We start from the raw sequence: 26,835 nt of genomic DNA, 5'->3' as shown, positions 1-26,835 counted from the left end.
GGCTCTCACTTCACACTATATTAAAAAAGCAATCCAAGTAGATTGTAAATCTAAATGGAATAGGTAAAAAAAAAAAATTAAGCTTTTAGGATAATCCAGGAGAGACTACTACCTACCTTGGGGTACAGAAAGATTTCTTAAATACTACACAAGAAATATTAACCATAAAAGGAAATCATGGTAAACGTGACATTAAGATTAGAAGAAACTTTTAAGAGAAAGTCACACAATGAGTAGAAATTTCCAACACATACGACTGACAAAGGGCTTGTATACAAAATATACATAGAATTTCACACAACAAAAAAAAATTTTAAATCCATCCTCAAATCAAAAAAACCCCCCAAAACCAAAGTAACATGTAACCAAATAAATAAATGCACAAAAGCCTGAAGGAGGCATTTCACAAAGGAGAAAATCCATGACTGATGTTTAGATCCTGAATCCCTGAGAAGAGGCACAGCATTCCGGAATGGAGGAAGAGGCAGATGGAAAGAAGTGATTGTTGAGTGTGTTACCGACCATGAACCCTGCTTTTTTCTCAATTACAGACCTTTACATATGCTGTACCTTCTTGCTATCTGTCCTTGAAGACTTAGTTCAGAGGTCTACTCCTCCAAAAAACCCCAGCCCCTGCCTCCTCCTAAGAGCTGCTCACCCCCAGTTGTCAGGGCCACATGGCATGGTACCTTTCTGCTTTCCAACCCAAGGACCAATTTTTCACCGACTGAAGAAGAGTGACCTCACATTACAGGCCGCCTGGCTGAGGTCTGGTGCTGACAGTTCCCATTCACAGCCCTACACTGGCCTCTCCCCACTCCACCAAAGTGAGGAGCAATTATCATCAGTCCCATTTTACAAACTAGGAAGCTCAGACCCTGAGAAATAATAAAATAAATACTTTACTCAAGGATCAGAGGCAGAGCTGGATAGCAAATATTGGCCTCTAAAGCTCAGGGTCTGTCTACAGACATGAGGTGGATACTCAGGAATTACTTGTCCAACAAAGTCATTCTTTGTGTTCCCAGACCTGGGTAGATAGATATAGATGCTGTCTCCAACTATGGAAATGTATAGGGTTTCTAAAACTGTTTTGGGAAAAATTGGGAAAGTATCAAAAAGAGAGGGAGCTAAATGTTTAAGATTCAATGTTGACCAGAGAGCACTTAGAACCAAGCCACTGAGTAACCAGCTCCCATGCAAGAAGCTAGCTCATCCTGCAGTTCAGACCCCAACCCATCCCAGAAGCTGCTTATCCTCTGCCTTCCACCTCCTCCTCTCTGGCTCAGGGGAGCCCCTGAGAACCAGACAGGCAATTCAGCAAGTATCTAGGAGCACCTGCTAGTGGTCCTCAGCAGCTACTCCTGGCATCTTTAGAGGGCCTACAGTTCAGGAGTGGGGGAGAGTGTATGAAAAGAGCATTCCGAACTCAGGTCTGGTACTGTCTGGGGAGGTTCATTTCCCTTCCTGGCTCTTAAAGACGCTCGTATTCACTAATTTAACATATATAATTATAAAGGTTCCCTATGGACTCAGGAGGCCCCTCTGGAAACAGTAGTACCCACTTCTGCCTGGCAATGCTCATTACTTTCCAAAACCCCTGACCTGCAAGATGGGGTATATAATGATGGACTGATACCAGACAAAACTCACTGAACAAACCATCCTTCTAGTCCAATTCCTGGAACTCTCAATGAATCTAGACCAGCCCTGGGAATGTTGAGAGGTCAACCACCACCCTCAGCTGAGTTATTTCCAAGAAGCTGGCCTGCTCTGAGCATCTGCACCCCACGGAAGAGAGAACACCAAAAGTGGTATAGTCTGGCCTTGGCTTGGAGACCAAGTTAACCGAAGAGGCATTCTCCCAGACTTAAGGGTAACTCCCAAAGATATGAAAACTTGATGAGGGTACCCTCTTGCCTTAGGGACTGGGAAGCAAGGAGTGAAGTCAAGGAGACTGCGTGCCTCACAGTTCCTTAGGTTAGTTTGTCTTCGGCATTTCTTCGAGAGTCCCAGCACCAAGGTCCAAACGCCTGTGCTGCCATACAGAAGAGGCCCACACATCCCAAGAGCAGCCGAAACCAGCTCGCCCGTTTATTTGAGAACATTAAGGAAGACAACAAAATTAAACAATCTTTAATGAAGTTCCTATAGAAAATTCAGTCACAGGGCAAATACTCAGTTCTCTTTCCCATGTCATGAGGACTGAGAGATCCCAATAGTCTTTGGAGAAAAAGCAGTAGTTTTGCTGGATGTTGCCAGTACTCAGAAAGAGCATCCATTTACACATTCAAACCAGTAGTTCCTATTGCACATATTAACATTATTTGCCATCTAGCACCCTAAATATATGGTACCTCAACAAATAAATTAAAGAATTCCACATGGCGCAAAACCATTTCAATCTGAACTAATATCCTTTTAAAAAATCACATTATTATAAGTTTTAATAAATACACTAACAGCTGGCATTTTACTAAAATACTGAGTTTTAGGCCTAGAGTTTATTCCATAAATAGTTTCCTTTTCATTTGCTTTCTGTCTTGGGTACATTTGCTCAAGTATTATGCTCTATGAAGTGAACTCTTTCATAGATGCCGTGTAAAAACTGTATTAATATGTGCCTCATTACAGAAGCAGTTGGAAGAACTGGATCATATAATTAACTGAAAAGTAACTGAAGAAAATGCTCTGCTTTTCGTAAAACAGAGGCTGAAGAAAACCAAAGATACATCTTCTTATATAGAACTTCCGCTAGGAATTTTATAAATATATATGCAGCAAATATATTTTCAGCAAGTCTGGTTGGAATGATGCTATCACGGTAGATAAATATCAACAAAAGAATTAATGTTTCCATGGGTTTAAAAGATTTCCTTTGAAAAATAATCACAATTTCAAATTATATAACTTGTAGCTTATACAATTTAAAAAGGAAGATGACTAATTTGGAAATTAAGAACAGCCACCGTCCCCAGATGTGAGTAAGTCGGCTAGGTGATAACACTTGGTCACAATTCAAAAAAAAAAGTATTTACACCTTTCTGGAAAAGTACCAAATAACAGGGGAAAAAAAGTCAGAAAGACAAAAAACATTCTCTAGTAGCATTCCTTGGCGTGCAAAGTCAGCAGGGAAATGATTATCCATAATGTTGACAGTTTTTGTGACAAATCTTGGAAGCATTCAAAAAGCAGAGGGTGGTCATCGGGGATTGTTCAGATTAGGTTCTGTGGGATGCCTTGTTCTTAATTTAACTGAGATTCAGAATTTCATTCCCTTTATAACATCTCTGGCAGGGTCATGTTCAACTTAGTGCAAGTGCAAAATGAAAATGAAATGAAACCAACAAATGCATTAGAAGCAAAAAGGTTCATCATTAAGATCTGTAGTCTTTCCGAACTGTGTGGGCCATCCAGTTCACTTTAGTAGTCCAGCTTTCCCTGAGTGCCTCATCAAATTTTTGCTTAAACTGCTTGAGTGCTTCATCTTCACTCTTTCCTAAGGCCAGAGAGTCCTAAAAATGAAAGGGAAAAAAATTTGATTTTATTCTTCCTCCCAAGTGATGTGCAAATGTCCAAGTCCACAGGGCGCTTACTTGGTCATGCCACCCTAACCAAGGTGAAGAAGTGTGCCTCATATTTTTATTTAAATGCCATTTGCAGTTGGGAGAATAAATATCCAAGTAGGGTGATAATATGACCCCCTGCCGGAGGGATTTTGAAAATGAAATGAATTTATTACTACTGCAAGACAGCTACTCAAGCATTTGCCACTACCACTCCTGGGTAAGAACGGTCTCACAGAAAAGGACTGTTCCAGTCCCTTTTTGAACATTTGAATGCATGAAAGAGGCAGGTACAGTTGAGCTGATACACAAAGGGGTTTGTACCTTAAGATACTGTATATCCTTGACTGATGTGAGCTCAGGAAGCCCTGCAGTTAACATCAAGGCAAAGAGAGTGATGAAGAGGTTCCCGTGCCGTCGTAAAATCAGGTATGCATCCTCACAACACTGGCGGAAACTTTAGTTGATGTCACAAATTACAAGAACATGTAATGTCAGAGAGGAGACAGAAAATTTCATAAAAGAAAATAAGAGAGACATATCTAGACTTTCCACAAAAGCTGAACATTTTCTACTGAACCAAATGTTTGACTTCTTTGAAAATTGTTCCAGGAATAAAATTTACACAAAATAAATCAAGCTCTCAAAAATCATACATCTCTTTTTCAAAAAAAAAGACTAAAGAGAAACTCTATAATAAAAGGCAATATAGGCTTTTAAATTTTATGAGGCAAATAAGAATGATTCTAAAACAAGTGATAATTATAATTCATGAGGATGTCTGAACATACTTCTTCTGGACTCTAGATTTGTGGTCTGACGCTAGAGGTGAATTTCTTTAATGTCCCCTAAATCAGTATCAATGCTTTTGCACTGCGCCTCCCTGTCATCACCCTTCTCTCTTCTCTTCAAGATGGTCATTCAAGAGGATCATCCAAGTCTAATTTTGCCAAAGGAAAAAATGAACCCAGAGGTATATTCTGTAGAAACCCAAGCAGGACCAGAAATGGCAACAGCATTTATTTGGTAAGACTATTATATGAATTGGTTATATCATATAACATACCTCTACCATAATAGCCCTGAAATTTAAGTATTTTTGTCCTCATTTTAAGATGAACAAAAATATTAAACTGCATCCATCCACTTAAAAGAAATGAAGAAACAAAGGAAAACAAGTAAAGTGTCTGGAAACATATAAGGAGCAAGGAATAGATCAGAGATTACAAAGCCTGTCTGTGAGCCCTGGCTCCCTTACTGTACTCTACGCTGAATGACAGCAAAATGCCTGTTCTCAGCAACTCACTAGCAAATGTTTTTAACAGTTTCAGATAGTTTTCTAAGACAGGTAAAAGGTGGTATTTCATACTATTGGAATGAAACACAGTAATTTACTTCAAATTTCTAGTTTCTCTTCTCTGAGTATATATGAATTACAACATGGATCTAAAAGGCAAATTCTCACCAAAACCCCAGTAGCAGACTGAATATCCCCCAAACCTAAATATTCCTCTGCAAAGAAATGCAAGTCAGACAAGAAAACATTAGGTGTGCAGACCCTTGACATGAGGGCAATACTCACCGACCGAACTTTTCCGTGTTTCCTGTTTTTCCTTGTTGAATCACATGAATGAAATCATAGGTAAGAATAAAAGGCACCCGCTCCCTTTTAATACCAAACTTAGATTTAAAATTTCCAAGAATATGTCCAAAATCAATGTGGAAGAGCTGGAAAACAAATGGGATTTAATTACCCTCATTTTTCTGATGGGTTCTGAAAACAGAAAGTCCAGATCTCAGCAGTCCTAGGTCCCCAAGCACTGCACCCCCATTCGCTGAGCCCTTCTCTCTTTCTGGGCCACTTGGGAAGAAAGCACATCTAATACATTCAGAGGTCTTTTATATTCAACAAAAACCCTGATACAGCGGAAAAGGCAAATCTTTAAAATGAATAATACATCCAAATAATAAACATGTCTAATGTTTTAAAAAATAAAATAGTTCTATACACAGAACTATTTCTATATATAGAAATATATATGATATATTGAATAGTTCTAATATATACTCAATACTTCTACACATAGAAACATAACAAAAACAGGATATTCTTGCTCCACCAGCTCACTCATCACATAAGCGCTGCTACCTTGAGCAATAATGTCTCCCAACCGTTTCATGTATTTTTCCTGGTATCTGCTGCCATTTTTCTAAATGGTATGTTCACATTTATTTTTCACTTCCTAATTTCAGATTACTGTTTTTATCATGAAAGATAAAGATTTAGTACTCTTGGGCTAATGTCATACCATACAACATGGCACATTATATCTTAATGTCTGGTCAAATCAACATTCAATGTTTTTATCATTCAACTACGTAAATACATTTCAAATCTAAGCCAAGTGGTAGTGGTATACTAGGACTACATTTCTTTTTTGTTGTTGTTCACTTTTTTCCTCAACAAAACCTTTCTTTTCTTTCTTTTTTTTTTGGGGGGGGTGGATTTGGGCTCTATGACCCTATCATTAACTATTCCCCAAATCTTCTTAAAAATCTAAAAATCATCTTCGAAACATTTTCCCACCTAGACAGGTAATCTAGGGCTGCTGTACAACCACCACCCTGGGCTCTCCCTCTAACTCTTGTCCCATTTGAAGTCCCTGTTTTCCAAGTCCTTTATCATATTCTCTTACGGTTTAGACCAGGGTTTTTAAATACTGGCACTACTGACATTTTGGGCCCAATAATTCTATGTTATGAGGGTCTATCCTGTACACTATAAGATGTTTAGAAGCATTCTTAGCCTCTAACTACTAGATGCCAGTAGAATGCCACTTCCCCAGTTATTACAACCAGAAATATCTTCAACTATTGACCAATGTCTCCTGAGGGCAAAAGCACCCCAGTTAAGAACTACTGGTTTATCCCCTTGTTTTGGTGGCTGTCCTATTCTGGTAGGACAGAGCCTCCTTAGACTACCAGAATAGATGCAGAGGAGATACAGCTTTTGAGATCCTGTATGTTTGGAAATCTCTTTATTCCACCTTTGTACTTCATTCATAGTTTGACTAGAATTCTAGGTTAGAGATCATTTTTTGTCAAAATTATGAAGGCTAGCTTCCAATGTTGTTATTGAGAAGCAAAGTCTTTCTGGCTCCAAGTATGTGGCCTGCTGGGTCTCTGGGAAGGTTTTAACACTGTCTCTTTATGCCTGATGCAATGAAATGTCATGGTGAGGGGCCTTAGTGAGGCTCTTTTCATCCATTATAAGGGAACTTTTGTGTTCTATTGACTAGATATTCATGAACATCAGGCTTTCGAAAATTTTTAATATTATTTGCTGGGGAAGTTCCTTCCCTTGTTACTTCTTTCTGGAACTCCTATTATGGTGATGGTGGACCTCCCTAGACTAATTTGCTATTATTACTGGATATTCATTCCTCCTTCAATTTACTTATCAGATAGTTTTGGTTTTCTTGGGATATTAAGGGGCGATACAGAGCATGGTGGCTAAAAAAACAGAATCTGTGCAAAATGACCAGGATGTAAATCCTGGTATGTCTGTTGCCTCAATTTTCTCACTGGTGAATGGTGAATACCCTATCATTTATTCTGCAAGGTTGTCCTGAGGATTGAAGAAGTTAACTAAAGAACTTAGAACTGTGCCTTCCAAAGTTAAAAGTTCAATAAATATTAGCTAATCTTTAGATTATACTAATTCTATTTTAACTTTTTATTTGTCCCTTCTTTTAATTTCTAAGAATTCTATTTTCTGTTTTTTTAAAAATCATCCTATTATTACTTCACAGATGTACTGTTTCTTTGGTTTTGATTTATTAATCATCATCCTTTTACTGCAGTTATTTGTTTCCCCAGGTTTTTTTCGCCCTTTTTGCTTTGATCTCTATTTTTCATGTTAGAGGCTTCCTCAAATTTCTGCTAATTCTTGGTTAACCATTCATGTTTAACAATGAATCACTAAAAAGCTGAATGAAAATTCTATGTACATGGTAGGAGTATTGACTCGTGGAATTTCTTGCAAAATGACTGGGGGGAATCTTAAATGTCAGGATCTGTTGGTCTTTTTGTTGGAATCAATCACATTCTCTTAAAAAGAATCAGGACTCCTGCTGAGAGTGGGGATGTACACACCTGGTTGCTAGTGTTCTCGGAGCAAAGCAAGCCAAAGTGGGTGTGGACTGTATCATTTAGTATGCCAACTTTCACTTCATCCCCGTTTTTAATATTGCACCTTTCCCTCAGCTTCTGTAGAATGCCTGAGTCAGAAGAATCAATTTCTTCAGAGATAACTCTATCTCCATCTTGGAAGTGGGAAGGAGACATGAGCACGTAATTGCTCTGCATATAAACTACCAATCAATCCTATTCCCACCTATACCTCTGCAGTACCTTGTGCACCTGGTTCCAAAGCTTTATTCAGACTGACAAAGCCCTCTAAAAGTATTCAGGTTTCAATTTTCCTCAGCTATGCTATAAGTCATTGCCAGTTTTTCATCGTGCTATCATCCCCAAATTGCTGATGTCTTTTACCTACTGGGACCTCTTCTTCTATTATTTTTGACTACTTGGATTCACACATTTCTTATTCCTTAAGATATATTAGAAGGGTGTCAGAAAGAATAAAGAAAAACCTGTGTTCAATCTGATTCACCAAAAATCCGAGGGAATCCTTTTAAGTGTGAACACAAAGTTGAACTGTCAGAGCCCAAAGCAGAACTACCTAAATCTCTCAGAAGGTATAAATTCTGGTTCCCACCTACAGCCAGATTTCACACAGGGACCTAAAGATTTTCATTCTGGAATGTGCCTCTTGTGGCAGGAAATTCCAAAAGTGGCAAAACTAAAAAAATTATCCCAAATATCTCATTTTTGTTTACTATAAAAGAATTAACAAGAAAACATAAGTCACTTGGAAATATAAAAAAAATTCTTCATCTAAAAACAGCTTCTTCATAAATAATCTGATCTACTTCCCCAGCTACCCCAAAATGTTGTTACTCATACTCCATTTCTCCCTACTCCCATGTATATTTGATGTTCTAAAAGAGAAAATGGCTCAAGCAGGGTTCATCCCAACTTTTTTCTTTTTAATCACTGGTTATCTTATTTAAAATGAATACATTCTATACATCATCTGTTCCTTCTACTCTTAAGTACATATGTGTCCAAAATACAATTTCTTACATTGAAAAAGTCACTTTTTAAATAACCACAATAATTTTTTAAACATTTAAATAAATTCTCTTCACCTAACTTTAAGCAAACAAATCAATGGCCATATGAAGTAGATGGTATGTGAAATGAGGAGTGGGAAATCAAACAAAGACAAACACATGACTCCAAGAATTAAAGAATCTGCCTGAGTTTCATAAGAGATTGTGTGACACATAAGTAAGTATTACTTTAGCCTGGGGAACAGCTCACCTGGCCGTTTTTTTTTACCATGATGTTGTCACTGTGTCTGTCACCAATCCCAAGGACATAAGAAGCTACACAGTAGCCAGCACAGGACAAGGTAAACTCTTCAATGGCTCGGTCCAGGTCATCCCTGAACAAGAGAAAAAATAGAAGCAACAAAGGTCTTCAGCCTCCAGACGTGTGAGATAAGACCCAGTTCATACTTGCTTCCTCTGTAATTGGGAGAACTGCAACACAGAGCTGCCAAAAACATATGAGCAGAACATGCTGGGTCAGCCAAGAGAGTGAGCATATCGTCACAGGGAGAAGGGCAGAGAGGAGTGAGCAGGCTGACTGAAAGCCCTAAAACAACTGGACCTCAGCCATTCAAATTGCTGTGTCCTGGGGTCATGTTTCAGAGCAGATGAAGGTAAGTTCATACGCATAGAAATGAGAGGAGCCCATTAGCTTTGCTGGGTAATGCTGGGGCTTTGGAACATTTTGGTTAGTTTTGACCTAAGACCTAAGAATTCCATATTTAAGAGTTAAGTTTTGCAGTTCCAATCATTCATGTCACTGATTTAAACTAGAAGTGAGTAATACAGACCCAATAGAGACAAGATAGAAATTTGTAAACTGATACATACAAGTCCTCTGACTTTGCCAATAATAAAATTTAAGTCTGACTTTGAAATCTTTAGTCAAAAATACTTGCAGAATGTTTACTCCTCACTGTGATAATCCTTAATTTCCTAAATATTAGGGCTTTTCCAACATAATATCCATAAAAAACACAAATCCAAGCACTTCATTTTTTAGTGTGGAGAGATCACTATTCATTTACTTCTGTAAAAATCTACTGAGAACTCACTTAAGCTCATACATTCACATAATTACAGAAGTTGATGCACTTAAACAAAAACTTATGTTATTTTTAAAATATCTAAGCTTTGGAATTTAAGATCTAGATAAAGTATAATTCAGTGCTAATCATCTGTAAGACTTTAGGAAGGCCTATATGTCATTTTGATCTAACCTGAAATGAAGCAACAACAAATAACAGTAATATTTCCTCTAGGACACTGATGATCCTAACTGGGAGAACAGTTATTTGACTGTTTGTTCAGAAAAAATAATAATCAAACAAAATAAACTAACCCAGAATTATATTCTTTAAGCCAGTTCAAAAGGGCATCTTTATTGAAGGCTGCAGCAGCAGCCACATTGCTACTGTTGAGCTGAATGTCAGCAATTGTCTCAGAGGTGCTCACAACTTCAATGAGGCCAGAGCGATCTCCTGTGGCTAAACAGCCATAAGGCAACATCCTGAAAGGGAAAAAAAATTGGCATAAGGAGTCACATGTCTATATTATCCATTAAAGTAAATATTAAGAGTAAGTTTTTTCTTTGATTTTTTAAAAAATGTTTTATTACTATTGATACCCTTGCTATTACTATATTATTATCATGTGGAAAAATAAGAGCTCTACCTTCTGTTAGGAAGTAAATCTCTTGGCCAACAGATGGAGTAATTTACTAGAGTTCCAATATGCCAGCTAAATACATAATGTTATCTAATTATTCTGGTGAAATACTCTATGTGTGTATAGGTGGACAGAAGCACATTAGATACAAGAAAAGTCTTTCATTTTTACTCTACATATTGGGGAAGGGAACAACCCTTAATGGAGCACCTACCAGGTAATACATAGCAGGATATGTACTCCATATTAGTTTAGTTAATGGCAACTCCATCCTTCTATGTGTTCAAGCACACAACTGTAAGGCCATCTTTGACTCTTTCTCTCAGGCCCGACACTTACCTATCTTAAATATGCATAGAGTCCAAGTACTTCTCTGCCTCCACCATTCCTTCTGCTACCACCCTGGTCCAAATAACCATCAATCCTTAATAATTCAACAGTTTCCTAATTACTCCTGGTTTCCACATCAGAGTTTGTTTTAGATGCAACAGCGACATAATCCATCTAACAGATACTCATATTATGTCACTCTCCTGATTGAAATAATCTGCAAGGCTTCCCATCTCAAAGTGAAAGCCAATATGGTTGTCATAACTCACAAGGCCTTCAATCTACTTCTTCTTCACCTCTCCTAGTATCCTCTCCTTGCTCACTTTGTTCAGATAACACTGGCTTTCCTGCTATTCAAACATATCAGGTAAAATACTCTCTCTGCCTGGATCATTCTTCCACAAGACATTTACATGGCTTACTCCCCTGTCTTATGGAAATCTTTGCTGATATGTTACCATCTCAGTGAAAAATTCCCAGATCATGCTATTAAAAAATAGCAACATACTATCTGTGACATAGTACTTGCTATCTCTTCCCTGCTTCATTTTCCTCTATAGTCCTCGACATTACCCAATACCCTGTACATTGTATTTATTAGTTTATTGTCTGTCTCCACCATTAGGGTGAGAGTTACATCAGGCAGGGACACTCTGTTCAATACTGTATCCTCAGTGCCTGAGAATGTGCCTGGCACAAAGCAGGCACTCAATAAATACTTTTAAACTTTATTTTTTACTGTTGACACTTATAGATATCTTCATTTCCCCTTACTCACCCACCCCTACCCAGCCCTTACTCCAACTTCCCTCGGGCCATCAGCACATTGTTCTCTGTGTCTATGGGTTATGCTTGTTCTTTGGTTAATCCCTTCAGTTTCTTTCATCCAGTCCATCCCCCTCCCTTCCTCTGACAGCTGTCAGTCTATTCCATGTATCCATGTTTCTGTTTCTATTTTGTCTGTCAGTTTATTTTGTACATTAGATTCCACATGTAAGTGAGATCATATGGTATTTGTGTTTCTCTGACTACCTTATTTCACTTAGCATAATAATCTCCAGGTCCATCTGTACTGTGGAAAAAGGTAAGATTTCACTCTTTTTATGGTAGTGTAGTATTCCACTGTGTAAATGTACTACAGCTTTTTTATCCCTCCATCTACTGGTGGGCACTTGGGCTGTTTCCAGAGCTTGGCTATTGTAAGTAACAGTACCATGAACATAGAGGTGCATATATTCTTTGAAACAGGTGCTTCAGGATTCTTAGGACATATTTCTGGAAGTGGGATCTCTGGGTCAAAAGAAGTTCCATTTTTAATTTTTTGAGGAAACTCCATACTGTTTTCCACAGAGGCTACACCAGTCTGCATTCCCACCAACAGTGCACAAGGGTTCCCTTTTCTCCACACCCTCTCCAGCACTTGTTTGTTGATTTATTGATGGTAGTCTGGCAGGCATGAAGTAATAGCTCACTGTGGTTTTAATTTGCATTTCTCTGATGACTAGTGCTCAGTAAAAAATTTTGAATGAATAAACAAGTTTAATAACAAAATCCCTATAAAGTAAGCTGCCAATTTTAGAAATGAGAAACAAAAAACTTGCAAAAAGTCATACATCTAACTACGTAAAAGATCCAATGCTTACAACTATGTCTGTGTGGCCCTAAAACTAAATTTTTAACCTCAAAGGCACCAGTGTCACTGAATATAAAAGAAGCCTCTAAGGCTGCTTCTGGTGCAAAGCAGTTTTTGCCAAGTTGATAGGTAGCATTTTGTTTTAATATGCACTTCTATTATCCCTAGTAAAACCTAAAACTTTCTCAGATCTCTTTAGCCATTTTAAGAAGAATTTCCTTTACGAATCAGGTTTACAGTTGTTCCTATGAGAAAAGAAGTGCAGGTTATCACTATTACAATAACTTTACTAACTCTGTTTCACATACAACTGTAAACCAATTTTTGTCCACCCCTGTATATTAATAATATCCTTTTCTCATTCTGGTTGCAAACATTTTCTTCTGTTTTCTAAAAACTGTATTCTCACTAGAACAATTCCAAAATGGAATGAGATACCTTGGAAAGTTCTAATAAAAGTTGGGTAACTACAGAAAATGCAATGGGTGGAATTCATGAATTCCGTAAGTATTCGGGTGCAGATATGTGCCAAGAACTGTATTAGCTGCTGGTGATACAGAAATGAGCAAATAACCAGCCTCTCATTGAGAGAAACCACAAAGGCACAATGTACTACATGTGAGAAGTGCCACAAGAACGTGCCAAGTGTTTAGTAAGGTCCCTGTGAGGAGAGTAGGAGGGGAGCACAAAAGCAAGGTGAGGAGAAGAAACAGTGTTGGAAAGACCAGGCAGTGTTCTTCAGGCAATCTAAAAACTTTTGTCGTTCCCCTTAAATGCAATGAAAAAAACTCTTGGAGGACTTTATGAAAGAGAAAGAAAAAAGGACACACAGAGAGAGAATGTAAGGGAGTTAGTGCATGTAACAATCAAATAAAAGTGGGGAGTTTTATTAAGTAGTTCTTAAATTTCCTTCCAATGAACAATTTAACTAATTCATGCCTCTCTAAGCATTTTCCTACTTCTAGCAAAATAAAGTTAAGAGCAGAGTTGTCAAAGTACATATTGGCTATCTGATACACCAACAGACTGCTTTACATCTCACTATTAATTTATTTCTCCTTTTAAGAATGCACCTCTCAATAAGAAAAGTAGTTACAGTACACGAAAAGTTTTTACCAATACCCTTTATCCTTATCATGACACACACATGTGAAGTAAACACTGCCCAATTAAAGTGCACTTTGGCTCACTTTCCTGCATCTCCTCCTACCCCACTTGCAGCCCAACTGGGCAAAAGTCCAACAACTTCCTCTTCAAAAGCAGGCAATGATGAAAGCATTCAGTGTCTTGAGGATAGAGCACTCACAATGGGAAGGAAAAAACATTCCCATCTGAAGACAGTTTGACAGAAGTCAAGCTGGGGGCAAACCCTGACCATCTGACATGGGCCTCCTTTGCACTGAATGTCTACACTTCTTATAAAGGCATGACAACAATTGGTAATGTTTACCTTCCTTTCTCAGACTCTCTGACCCAAGGAGTAATTTGCTACTTTTCCACCAAAGCAAGAATTAAAATATAAAGTAAATTTTACAGTGGGAGGCAGCTCCATATCCCTACTCTGAATAGTTATGTAGAAAGTTTTCTTTGGCCTTGACTCTGACACATTGACCCACGTCTGCATGGTACCTTAGCCCATTGCCCCTAGAGAAGGAAAATAAAACAACTTTTCCTAATGACTGCTTTAATTCCATCTTCTTCATCCTTCTGAGACTACCAATACCAGCGTCATTCAAGTACTGCTGTGTAGCTCTCTTAAAAGCAAAGTAAACTCAATTAGAGCAACTTAGATGTAAATCACAATGAAGACAACTGTCCAAAATTTAATGTCACGTGTCTTTATGGGTATGGGTGTGGGGGGGGGGGGCGGCAGTGTGGAGGACTGTCAACTCTAACAAAGGCCAGACAGTAGAAAACATATTGGACTTGACAGGAAAGACTAACTGCTTATTATTTGTTAAGCAAAGAAGGTCAGGATGTTCTAACATATTGATGCCTTACAAATGTTCTAATTGGAAATGAAAGATGCCCAAAGAGCATTTTGAGACATCAGGGAAAATGAAACTGAGAAATTTGCACTTTGATTCATGCTAAAATGGCACTGTTACAAGTACTAAAATATTGTGATCAAAATAGTACTGTATAGAGAAGGTACATTAAATTTTAGATTGAACTTAAGAGAGTGTGTGCTATGTGACCCAGTTTAACCTGAACAGCTGGCCAAAAGAAAAACAAACACAATAGGAACACTGGAGCACATATATTTATAGAAACAGTAAAAAAATGTTTGGTGAGAAAAAGGTACTTGTTTAAAAATGAACTCAAAAGAATTAAAGTTCTGCATATTTTTTTAAACATGGGGTCAGAGTACAAAAAGTCAGCAAAGATCTCACTAGACAGGCAAGTTCCTTTTTCTCATTAGCCACATACTGCTTCCCATAAGACAGACACCAGGTTTATTTCTAGCACTCCCACATGTGGCTGCCTCCCTTTGCCTGAGGTCACAATGAACTTCATATGATGATAAATGTGCTTTATATTTTAATAGAATATAAAGTCAAAACTAAGAGAAAAGAATTTAGTTTAGGTTTTCAATTTTACTTTTGAAACTAAGGGCAAAGTCTTTAGCTCAACCATTTACACACATAACTGAATAAGACTCATCATATAACCTGAATCTGCTCTTAGCAAAAGGAGACCAGTGTGTAGTTTACATGCTAACCTTGAAAAGAATCAATGAGTTATTAGCCTAAGCATGGAAAGTTTGACCAGTTTTTTTATAGTATAAGTCAAGTAAAAACATTTTTATCAGGGTTTACTTTTACGGAATGGTCTGTAAAACTTCTGCTGGAATAAGCCACATAGTAAATATTTCAGGCACTTCAGACTATTAGGTCATTACTCAATTCTGCAGTTTACAGCATAAAACTGGTCACAGACTATATGCAAACAAATAGTTTTGTGGCTATGTGTCAATAAAACTTTATATACAAAAAAAGCCAGCCCAGATCCCTCTGGGATAATGTACCTCGGATGGAGTTTCTCACAATCACCCAGTCATCTTATCTATGCAGTATTTCTTACAGGGGCTGACCAAAAAAATTGCTACCTATTCAAAACTACTATACATTTGTAAAATTCCTCTTAATTTAAAAGACAAACACTATCATTTACGGTGCTCAAAAGGTCCTTTACAGAGATGAACCATAATCCCTCTTCTTTATTCCAGTCATATCTTGTATCTCATGAAAAGAACAACACCCATAGCAAATTGTTCTTTCTACCTTAACAGTACTGCAACAAGTTTACCCTTAGTATATGAAATGTTAAAGGGGCTTATCTAAGGAAAAGAAAATGATCAAAACTATGAACAGTAAAATGATAACAAACTTACAACTATCAACAACTGAACCTTAAAAAAAATCCCACAAAGCAAATAACTAGAACAGGAACAGAATCACAGAAATGGAGATCACATGGATGGTTATCAGTGGGGGAAAGGAGAAAATGGGAAGAATGGTAGAGGGAATAAGAAGCATAAACTGTAGGTACAAAGACAGGGGGAGGTTTAGAATAGTATAGGAAATGGAGAGGCAAAAGAACTGATATGTACAACCCATGGACATGAACTAAGGAGGGGAATGCTGGAGGGAGGGGTACAGGGCAGAGGGGGATTATGTAGAGGAAAAAAATGGGAAAACTGTAATAGCATAATCAATAAGATATACTTTAAAAAGTATAATATTTTTTAAAAATAACAGGCTTACAAAAACAAAATCAAATATAGCTCCTACAATAGTCATTGAATAAACAGAACTACACTGAGTACACAAGAAATTAAACAATGTTGAAGAGATAGTCAGTGAACTGGAAGACAGAATAAAAGAAACTACATAGAATGTTAAACAGATAAACATAAAGATAAACAGATGGGAGATAGAAAAGACAGGTAAAGACAGGCAAGACAGAACAGGAAAGTGCAACATGCATCTCTTGAAATTGCAGAATAATGAGAGTGGGAGAATTGTGATGTTAATGAATACTGATACACATTTTGTAGAAATTTAAAGGTGAGATTTTCTTTGATTGCAAAGATACAATGAGCAAAGAAAAATAAATAAAAAGAAACCCACACACAAATTCTAGTAAAACAGAAACCAAAGGCAAAGAAATTATGTTTTTTGCAGTAGGATTTTTTAAAAAGACATTATGTAAACTGACAGTAGACTTTTAAAAATTAAAACATAAGTCAGAATACAAAAGAATGTTTTCAAGTTTTCCAAAGAAAGCAGCTGTCAATTTAGATTTTTTTTAGAGTTATATAACCAACTGATGCCAGCAAAAACAGGTAGTTAAGGACCTCTGAAAATCTACTCTTCCATAAAAGCAACAAGAACACTGGCCAAAAAAAAAAAAAACAAAACAAAACAAAAACAAACCAACTGTCAGAATCAACTATTTCAGTAATATGGAAAAATACGAGAACGGGCTTCTGGCAATCTGGGGAGTGTTACTAAAGAAAATGGCTGAAGCTCAGTTGTATTCTATCATAACCTATTCCAATACCCCCACACTTACCATATGGGTATAAAACTACTCTTCAAACAGAAAAGAGAAATTAGGAAATTCCCAGATAAATAAAAACAGAGAAAGAACAAAAGTTAGAGAACTCACATTTTCCAGTTTCAAAACTTACTAAAAAGCCATAGCAGTCAAGTCTGTGATAAACACAGACATGAAAATCAATGAAATAAAATTTAAAGTCCAGAAAATAATCCTGGAATTTAGTCAACTTGTATTTGACAAGAATACCACGATAATTCAATTCAGAAAGAATAGTCTTTTCAACAAATGTTGCTGAGATAACTGGATGTCCTAATTTAAATAAACAAAATTGGACTCCTGCTACCTACCATATAAATATATTAACTAAAAATGAATTAATTTTTCATACCTTTAACCTCCATTACAAGGGTTAAAGATATGAAACTTTTAGAAGAAAACCCAGGTGTAAGTCTTCACAACAATGGAGTAGACTATGGTTTCTTAGACCAAGCATCAAAACCAAAAGTAACCAAAGAAATAATAGATAAATTGGACCTCATCAGAAGTAAATACTTTGTGCTTCAAAGGACACTATCAAGAAAGTAAACAGACAACCAACAAAGTAAAAGAAAATATTTGCAAATAATTTATCTAATGGGGTACAGTATCTAAAATATTTTTAAAATTCTAACTCAAAAACTAAAAGACAAATAACCTAATTCAAAAATGAACAAAGGACTTGAGTAGATAGATATTTCTCCAAAGAACATGCACAGATGATCAACAGCACAATGAAAAGCTGACCAACATAATTAGTTATTAGGGAAATTCAAATTCCACAATGAGAAAACTGACAAATGCTGATTATAAAGGAAGGTTTTTAACATACTTCTGAAGTGACAAATAAACTTAATAAGAATATAGACTTGAACACAATTAAATTTAAGAGAACAGACCAATTTATGACCTTATAACTAATAATTACAGCATCTAGAATCTTTTCAATCACAAATAGAATATTTAGAAGAACTGGACATATATATAAAGCCTAAGGAAACTCTTAAGAAGTATGAGTTACAGTATACAGACAACATAATCTGAGAATAATGTAATAAAATTAGAAATCATAAGACAGGAAAAACATTGAATGTATTTAGAATTTAAAATAATTTAAACCAGTCCAAGAGCTGAAGAAATAAAAATGAAAATTATAAAACATTTAAAATTGAATTTTATACAGTTTGATGTAATATGAAAGTACATTTTAAACCTGGAGGATGCAGTTAAGGCAACAGGTACAGAAAACATACTGTTTTAATTATATGTATAAAAAATGGAAATTACTTCACCAAAATAAATCAAAACAGCAGAATAAACACAAGTAAAAGGAAGGAAGACATAGAATTAATAGCTGATAAAAGGGAAAGCATAAAACAAGAAACCATTCTTTTACAATACTAAGTAAACCTCTAATAAGATCAATAACAATGACATACAGATGGCCAATAAACATATGAAAAGATGCACAGTCACTAATCATCAAAGAAATACAAATTAACACCACAATGAAATACTACCTTGCACCTGTACAAATGGCTATCATCAATAAATCAATAAACAAATGTTGGTGAGGATGTGGAGAAAAGGGAACCCTTGTGCACTGCTGATGAGAATTCAAGTTGGTGCAGCCACTACGGTAGGGAAAAATTGGGACAAATGTAACAGCATAATCAATAAGATGTAATTTAACGAAAAGAAGAAATACAGTCAGTAACACTCTAACAACTATGTGTGGTGCCAGGTAGGTACTGAAAATATCTGGGGAACACTTTTAAAGTATTGTTTAACCACTATGCTGTACACCTGAAACTATCACAAAATAATATTGAATGTAAACTGTAATTAAAAAATAAAATTAAAAAATGACTAATACAGAAAAAACAATGCATTTAAAGACTTTACATGTGCAAAAAAATATAGCAGAGATTTTAAAATTATGAGGATGTTATAAAAGTATATGGTAATAAATTTGAAAATATTGATAAACTGGACAGTTCTTAGCCTCAAAACTAACTCAAGAGGGGAAAAAATCTGGAGAGTCCAATAACCATTAAGGAAAATAAGTAGTCAAAAACACATAGACTCAAAAATGAACAACAGGACCATACTTTGGCTGAGAGAGCAGAAGAGGGAAAGCACACAAAGTTTAAAATTTGCAAAAAAGAAAATATAAGAGTATCTTTAAAGATATGATACATAAGTAACATGGAATATACTCAGCCATAAGAAAGGATGAAATACTGCCATTAGCAACAACATGGATGGATCTTTGAGAGTAGTATCATGCTATGTGAAATACATGGACAGAATAGGATGAGACCTGTATGATTTCACTCTTATGTGGGATATAAAACAGGATGCAACAAATGGACAAAAAAACTCACAGACACAGATGACAGTGTGGGGTTACCAGAAAAGAAGGAAGCTGGGGGAGGATAAAGAGGTAAAGTGGGCACTTCCGGCCAAGACAGAGGTGTAGGTGGAAAAACTGTGCCTCTTCGCACAACCAAGTTTAAAGACAACAAAGTTTTGGCCCTGGCTGGTGTAGCTCAGTGGATTGAGCGCGAGCCTGCGAACAAGACGATCGCGGTTCGATTCCCAGTCGGGGCACATGCCTGGGTTGCAGGCCGGTTCCTTGCAGGCTAATTACCAGCAGGGGACGCACAAAAGGCAACCATACATTGATGTCTCTCTCTCTCTCTCCCCTTCCCCTCTAAAGATAAATAAATAAATAAAATCTTTAAATAAAAAAAAATAATAAAGACAACAAAGTTTTAATAACAAAAACACAGCCAAAACGCAGAAAATTGAACTGTACGGAAGTCCGACAATGAACTATTCATCCTGACTGGTAAGAGGGGCAGAGTCAGTGACTGGTGGAGCGGGGGTCTGGCAGGAAAAATCGGCTGGACTGACCCAGGAGCACAGGCAGCGGTGGGCAGATCCCAGGTGTGGGATGGCAACAGGCGGACCCAGTGAGGGCGCAGGGCAGCTGGCTGACCATGGTCACACATTCGCACGCAGATAAACCAGGCAAAGGAGTGAGCAGAGAGACAGACAGCATAAACCAGGGCCCCAGCGCCATGAATTCAAGCCTAAAAGCACCAATTGGAAAAATTTGGGGGGTCGAAGTGCCGGGAGAAGCTCCCAGGCTCACAGAGAGTTTGTTGGAGAGACACACAGGGTCCTAGAGGGTGCACAAGCCCACACACCCCGGAGCCGGCACCTGGGGAGCCCGGTTTGCTTATGGAAAGCAGCAGAAGGGACCGAAGTCCAAGAGAGAGAGAAGCAAACGCCATTGCCCTTCTCTGACCCTGCCCCCACATACAGCGTCGCAACCCAGCCACAGGGTTGCCCCACCCTGGTGAACACCTAAGGCTCTGCCCCTCACACATAACAGGTATGAACAGACCAAAACATTATGGCTCAAGAACAGCTCAAAGCCAATAATTCTAAGTGACCAAGAGATCACCAACCTATCAGATGCACAGTTCAAAACACTGGTGATCAGGATGCTCACAGAACTGGTTGATTTTAGTCACAAATTAGAGGAACAAATGAAGGCTAAACTAATTGAAATGAAGGGAGATGCACAGGAAACCAATAGTGATGGAAAGGAATCTGAGACTCAAATCAAAGGAGTGGACCAGAAGAAAGAAAGAAATGACCAAACAGAAAAGAATGAAGAAACAAGAATTCAAAAAAAATGAGGAGAGGCTTAGGAACCTCCAGGACATCTTTAAATGTTCCAACATCTGAATTATAGGGGTACCAGAAGGGGAAGAGGAACAGCGACAAGTGGAAAGCTTATATATGAAAAACAGCAAAGGAGAACTTCCCCAATCTGGCAAAGGAAATAGACTTCCAGGAAGTCCAGGAAGCTCAGAGAATCCCAAAGAAGTTGGACCCAAGAAGGAACACTCAAGGCATATCATAATTACATTACCCAGGGTTAAAATGAAGGAGAGAATCCTAGAAGCAGCAAGAGATAAGGGGACAGTCACCTACAAAGGAGTTCCCATCAGACTATCAGCGGATTTCTCAAAAGAGACCTTACAGGCAAGAAGGGGTTGGAAAGAAGTATTCCAAGTCATGAAAGGCAAAGACCTCCATCCAAGATTGTTCTATCCAGCAAAGCTTTCATTTAGAATGGAAGGGCAGATAAAGTGCTTCTCAGATAAGGTCAAGTTCAAGGAGTTCATCATCACCAAGCCCTTATTATATGAAATGTTAAAGGGACTTATCTAAGAAAAAGAAGATAAAAAATATGTACAGTAAAACGACAGCAAACACACAATCATTAACAACCATACCTAAAACAAAAACAAACTAAGCAAACAACTAGAACAGGAACAGAACCACAGAAATGGAGATCACATGGAGGGTTAGCAACAGGGGACTGGGAGGAGGATAAGGGGGGGAGAAGGTACAGAGAATAAGTAGCATAGACGGTAGGCAGAAAATAGGGAGCAGGGCAAGAATAGTATGGGAAATATAGAATCTAAAGAACTTGAGACACATGGACATAAATGAAAGGGGGGAATGGTGGGGGAGGGGGTGTGCAGAATGGAGGGGAATGAAGGGGTGGAAATAGGACAACTATAATGGCATAATCAATAAAATATATTTTTTAAAAATTAATTAATTTTAAAAAAAGAGGGTAAAGTGGATCAAAGTGAGGAGACTAGATTTGGGGTGGTAAGCACACAATGCAATATACACTCAGATGATATATCAGAGGACTGTACACTTGAAACTTACATAATGTTATTAACCAATGTCAACCCAATAAATTTAATTTTTAAAATATATCTCTAAGATAATTGTAGTCCTGAGTGGGTAGCTCAATTGTTTAGAGCATCATTCTAATACATCAAGGTTCAATATCCAGTCAGGGGAGATACAAGAATTAGTCAATGAATGCATAAATAAGTGAAACTTTTATGCAAAAGTTTTCTGTAGAGAAAAAATAAGTTTTATGAGCTCTTTAAATATTTAGGATTACTATCTCTTATCCTGTTTGTTATGATATCATGTGCAATGTGAGGGCTGACTTAATTTTCTTGGCTTTCTCTCTCTCTCTCTCTCAAATCAACTTAAGATGCTTCTCTCCCTCAAATCAATTCTAAAAAGATAACTGTATGGGGAAGGATCTTTAAAAAATAATATAACAAAAAGCACAGACCTTAAATGAACCTAGGTAATTTATAGCAGAGAAACACAATACTAATAAAATACTGAAAATATACTAACCCTAACTACTCATAAAGGAATGAAAATTAAAATTCTATGAGATACCATGTTATATCCATTAGATTTAAAAAACATAAGTACAAGGAGATATTTCTGGGTGCTAACATAACACTGTTACTACCTTTTAGGAAGGTAAAGTTGAAAATACACATGCCTTATGATACTGCAATTCCATTTCTGGCTATATAAAAGACTCTACAATACATAAACAGAAATATATTTAGAAGTGTGTAAGCTATAGGGCTTTGGGAGGGTAGGGGTAGGGGGGTGAACACAACAGGTATTAATAGGGGAGTGGATAAATTTATATTTATTCAAAGCATTAATAGAGAAGTGAAAATAATTTAGAACCTCCCATATTAATCTTTGTAAAACTCAGAAAAAGGTGAGAAAAAAGTGAACTGCAGAAGTTACATACAATATGATGGCATCTATTTATAAAATTCAAAACATACAACCCTGGCTGGTGTGGCTTAGTGGACTGAGTGCTGGCCTGTGAAGCAAAGGGTTGCCAGTCTGATTCCTAGTCAGGGCACATGCCTGGGTTGCAGGCCAGGTCCCCATTTGGGGGCACGTAAGAAGCAACCACACATTAATGTTTTGCTCCTTCTCTTTCTCTCTCCCTTCCCCCCTCTCTGAAAATAAGTAAATAAAATCTAAAAGAAGAAATGATAATGCTTTAAAATAAACAAAATATAAAGAATTAGATAAATGATAAAAGTTAACATAATTAACTAGCATTTGAACAGTTTAAAAACTCTATGAACCTATATTATATCATGAAATATGCTTAATGTTTTTTTTCCTCCTTGATTGAAAGAGGAAAAAAATGTTTTTTTACCACTGTAGAAAAGTAGAGAAACAGACACACAAAGGTGTATGGGATGGGGAGAGGATGGGGGAAGGAAATAATCTTTAATCCCATAACCTAGAAATGACTGTTACCGTTTTAGATTCTGTCAGCTATCTGACTTTTTAACATGGCTGAAATAATTTTATAATAGTACTTTTGCATATTTATTTCATTTGATATTTGAAAGTAAGCACTTGTGCCAAATTGTAAGCAATTCTCTATAAACAATATTTTAAAAATATCTGAGATATTTGGTCATATTGAAGAAGCTCATAATTTTTAAACCCTTATTCTACTACTGAGCAAATGTTTAGCCCAAGTGTTCATCAGTAGATGAGCAGATAAAACAGCTATGATACATTTACACAATATAATACTTCTCAGCAGTAAAAAAGAAAATTTTACCCTTTTTAATAGTGTGGATGGACCTGGAGAACATTATCCTAGGTGAAATAAGCCAGTCAGAGACACAAATACCACACATTTCACTCGTATGAGGAATCTAATGAACAAACCAAATTAACAAACAAAAGAGAGACAGACTCATAGAGAGCAGGCTGACAGCTTTGGGGGATGGTTGGGGAGTGCAAGGATGGAGCAAAAAGAGAAAACGATCTCATGGACATGAACAACAGTGTGGTGATTGCTTTGAGGAAGGGGATGGATGGAGATGGAAGAAGATATAAAGGAGATAAATGGTAACAGAAAAAATACAATTAAAAAAACTACTAAAAATTAATAAATGAGGTAATTTTAAAAGGGTGGTCCAATTTTTAAATCTGTAAATAAAGCAAGAATAAATAACTTTGTACATAAATCTCTGCCCACATTTCTAATTTTAAAGTAAGTTCTGGAAATATTGGATACAGGGTATCGTTTAACAAAAATCTTTGCTATGATATCAGTGACATCCAATTGTTCCTGAATCTGTACTTTTACATTGGAACTAACAGTATTCACATAATTATTAATTTACTTATTTTTATCTTGTATAGATAGCCTTTTCACATTTTTCCCATATAGTTTTATGAGCTCTTTAAATATTTAGGATTACTATCTCTTATCCTGTTTGTTATGATATCATGTGCAATGTGAGGGCTGACTTAATTTTCTTGGCTGACATACAAGTCTTGTATTTTTATGTAACTATGCCAACATTTTGTTGCAATTACCTTCATCAGTTCTTTACCGTAGAATAGCTGGAAATTAAACTTTTAAAGTCCATTATGTTTCCTTTTGTCTGTTGCCGTAAACCTGTCTTGTTTATTCCTTTCTTGTCTACCCCTAATAATGGTGGCAAGCTAAAAACCCTCAAAGTCCACCTAGACTCTTTACCATCAGGAAGGCAGAGAAGTCGATGTTATTAGGCTAAGGAGATGAGCAATCTTTTCTCTGTCCTTGTCACTCTCATAACCACCAGTGAATCCTTCCTGAGAGCAACTTCAAAACCATAGAGGTTAGAATGTGACTCTTGCTGTCTGTCCAGGCCCACATGGAAGTAAACATTTTCCTTTTTCCTGAATTTACCATCACATGGATAGTTTTACACCTGATGAGGTTTAAGTTAAGTTGTGTATTTGAGAGTACACTGTAAACTGTAAAATGCTATACAGATTTCATTATAAAAAATTAATAACAGGAGGGAACGAATCAACAAGTTTTTGCAATTTTGCTATGGAAAGAATATAATATGAGGTAAAAACAATTCATCAGAAACCTCACCGAAGATCCAAACCGGCTTCTTTCCAGAGTAAATCCATCAAGCGCAGCATTTGGAGTGTTAGCATATCCTGTCGTAAATCTAAGGGGGAAAAACCTTGCATTATTACAAATGCTTCCCATTTTATGACTGCTAACATTAATTTAAGATCAGCTATTTCCAGCCAGAAGTAACTAAAACCATTGACAAATGCTGTGCTATCTTCACCAAAATTTTAATATTGATCATATTCACTATGTCAAATATTAGGTTTGTTGGTTAGAATGTCCCTGCAACACTATTTCAAAAATTAAGTGTAAAACTATTCTTAATGTTTACCATGTATAAGCTACTATACGAATTGTATGGATGCTGTAATACAGTTATAACACAATAATGCTGTATTAAAGCATCCACACAATTCACACTAATTTTTTCCTTTTTTTAATTTTAGGGATGTACAGGAAGTTCTTCAGAATTACATAAATAATAATTGCATGATGGCTTTGTAAAACAGTAATATTTTATTTTATTTATAATGTCCACGGGTAATTTTAAAGTTATCAGAGGCTGTGAAAGTAGTACTTTTTACCTAATGACATTCATATGCTCAAGTGATATTAAACACCAGCAGAATACTACAAGTTCCTTTAAAAATAGTTCTAAGCACATATTATGTTAAGCACATTTACCTGTTATCTCACTCAATTCATTTTAATAACCCCAACACATACATTTTATAATACTCATGGACACGAAGAATCTGAAGCTCAATGAAGTTTGCATGACTTGCCTGCAGTCACATAACTAATAACTAGTAGCACTCAATGACGACCCTGTGGTTGATGTGATTACTTCAGAGCCATTTCCTTTATACAGTGTGGGTCCGTTAGATATTTTAAAATACAAAAATATGGCAGCAATATCAAAATTGCTATCATTGAAATAAAATGTATGAATATATTATTGAAAATATTCTGTTGTATTTCACAAGCTTTTGACCAAAGGAATAGACAGACTTTGTATTTTGGAAGTAAAAGGGAGAAAAAAAAGATTTAGGACATGCTGAATCCAACCTTACAACCATTAATAACTAGCTCTTTTGGCTATCATTATTACACATTCACACACTGCCTTTCAGATAAAGCAAAATAACAACAAATGAGGAAATACTAAGGAATTTGGTTCTGTAAAAACCTCAGTACATACCATCACCATTTTTAAAAATCACTCCGACTGAATCCTCACCAAAAACCTTGTTGTTGTACACCAACCACAAAGGCTTCATTTTAGAATCCATGTATTTACACTTTTCAACACTGAAATCAAACAAAGGTAAAATTAGCTCACTTCAATGTAAAGATATGGCAAGATTATAATTTTGTCATGATATACTAGACTTGAGAGAACCCCTCGCCTGTCCCAGTCTACAGAATTTAGAACTAGAACATTTCCTCTCAGTAGAAAAGCAACCTGGGTGACGGTCTCAGTTGGCGTGTAGTGATGCCAGATGGACAGGACTGAAAACCCAGGTTTGCACCTCTCACTACCTACATTTAAAATTCCTTCTTTTTCAGGCCTGGCTGGGTATCTCAGTTAGTTAGAGCGTTGTCCCAATGTGCCAAACTTGCAGGTTCTATCTGTGGTCAGGGCACATGTAAGAGGAAACCAATGAATGCATAAAATAAGGGGAACAAAATCAATGTTTTTCTCTCTCTCTCAAAATTCAATAGATAATTTTTAACCCCTTTTTTTCTTTCTTCTTAAGTTTATGTTGTTATATGTGGTCATTAACAAACAGAACATATTATGGAATTAAAATTAGGGTTATTAAAAGTTCATTCTTGATTTCTTAAAAAGGAATCAACTTTGATTACCGATATACTAAAAACACATTATTACTTTTCTACTATTACTTCTGTAGAGAATAAAAAAGTAGAAAATAATTTTCCAAATTTATTCAAGATCTCATTTTGAAATAGGAAAGTTAA

At 36.6% G+C, this 26,835-nt stretch overlaps 1 protein-coding gene across 2 annotated transcripts in view; it reads right to left on the bottom strand.

The window, feature by feature from the left end:
• Positions 1-2,063: 2,063 nt before the first annotated feature.
• Positions 2,064-26,835, bottom strand: part of PIK3CB (phosphatidylinositol-4,5-bisphosphate 3-kinase catalytic subunit beta) — a 134,259-nt gene continuing 109,487 nt past the window's right edge. For both annotated transcript variants that reach the window (XM_037061186.1, XM_037061187.1), the window contains 7 exons: positions 26,054-26,163; positions 24,868-24,946; positions 10,146-10,313; positions 9,015-9,138; positions 5,149-5,294; positions 3,891-4,023; positions 2,064-3,515 (listed from right to left, as the gene is read on the bottom strand). In XM_037061186.1, the coding sequence (XP_036917081.1) occupies positions 3,378-3,515; positions 3,891-4,023; positions 5,149-5,294; positions 9,015-9,138; positions 10,146-10,313; positions 24,868-24,946; positions 26,054-26,163 (898 nt within the window). In that variant the 3' untranslated portion in view covers positions 2,064-3,377. The remainder of the gene's footprint in view (positions 3,516-3,890; positions 4,024-5,148; positions 5,295-9,014; positions 9,139-10,145; positions 10,314-24,867; positions 24,947-26,053; positions 26,164-26,835) is intronic.

This window comes from Sturnira hondurensis, unplaced genomic scaffold (genome assembly GCF_014824575.4).
Source record: "Sturnira hondurensis isolate 20B ecotype Veracruz unplaced genomic scaffold, ASM1482457v3 Scaffold0013299, whole genome shotgun sequence".
NCBI classification, from domain to species: Eukaryota; Metazoa; Chordata; class Mammalia; order Chiroptera; family Phyllostomidae; genus Sturnira; species Sturnira hondurensis.
The sequence above is the reverse complement of the archived record's forward strand: the minus strand, read 5'-3'. Positions and strand labels throughout refer to the sequence as shown.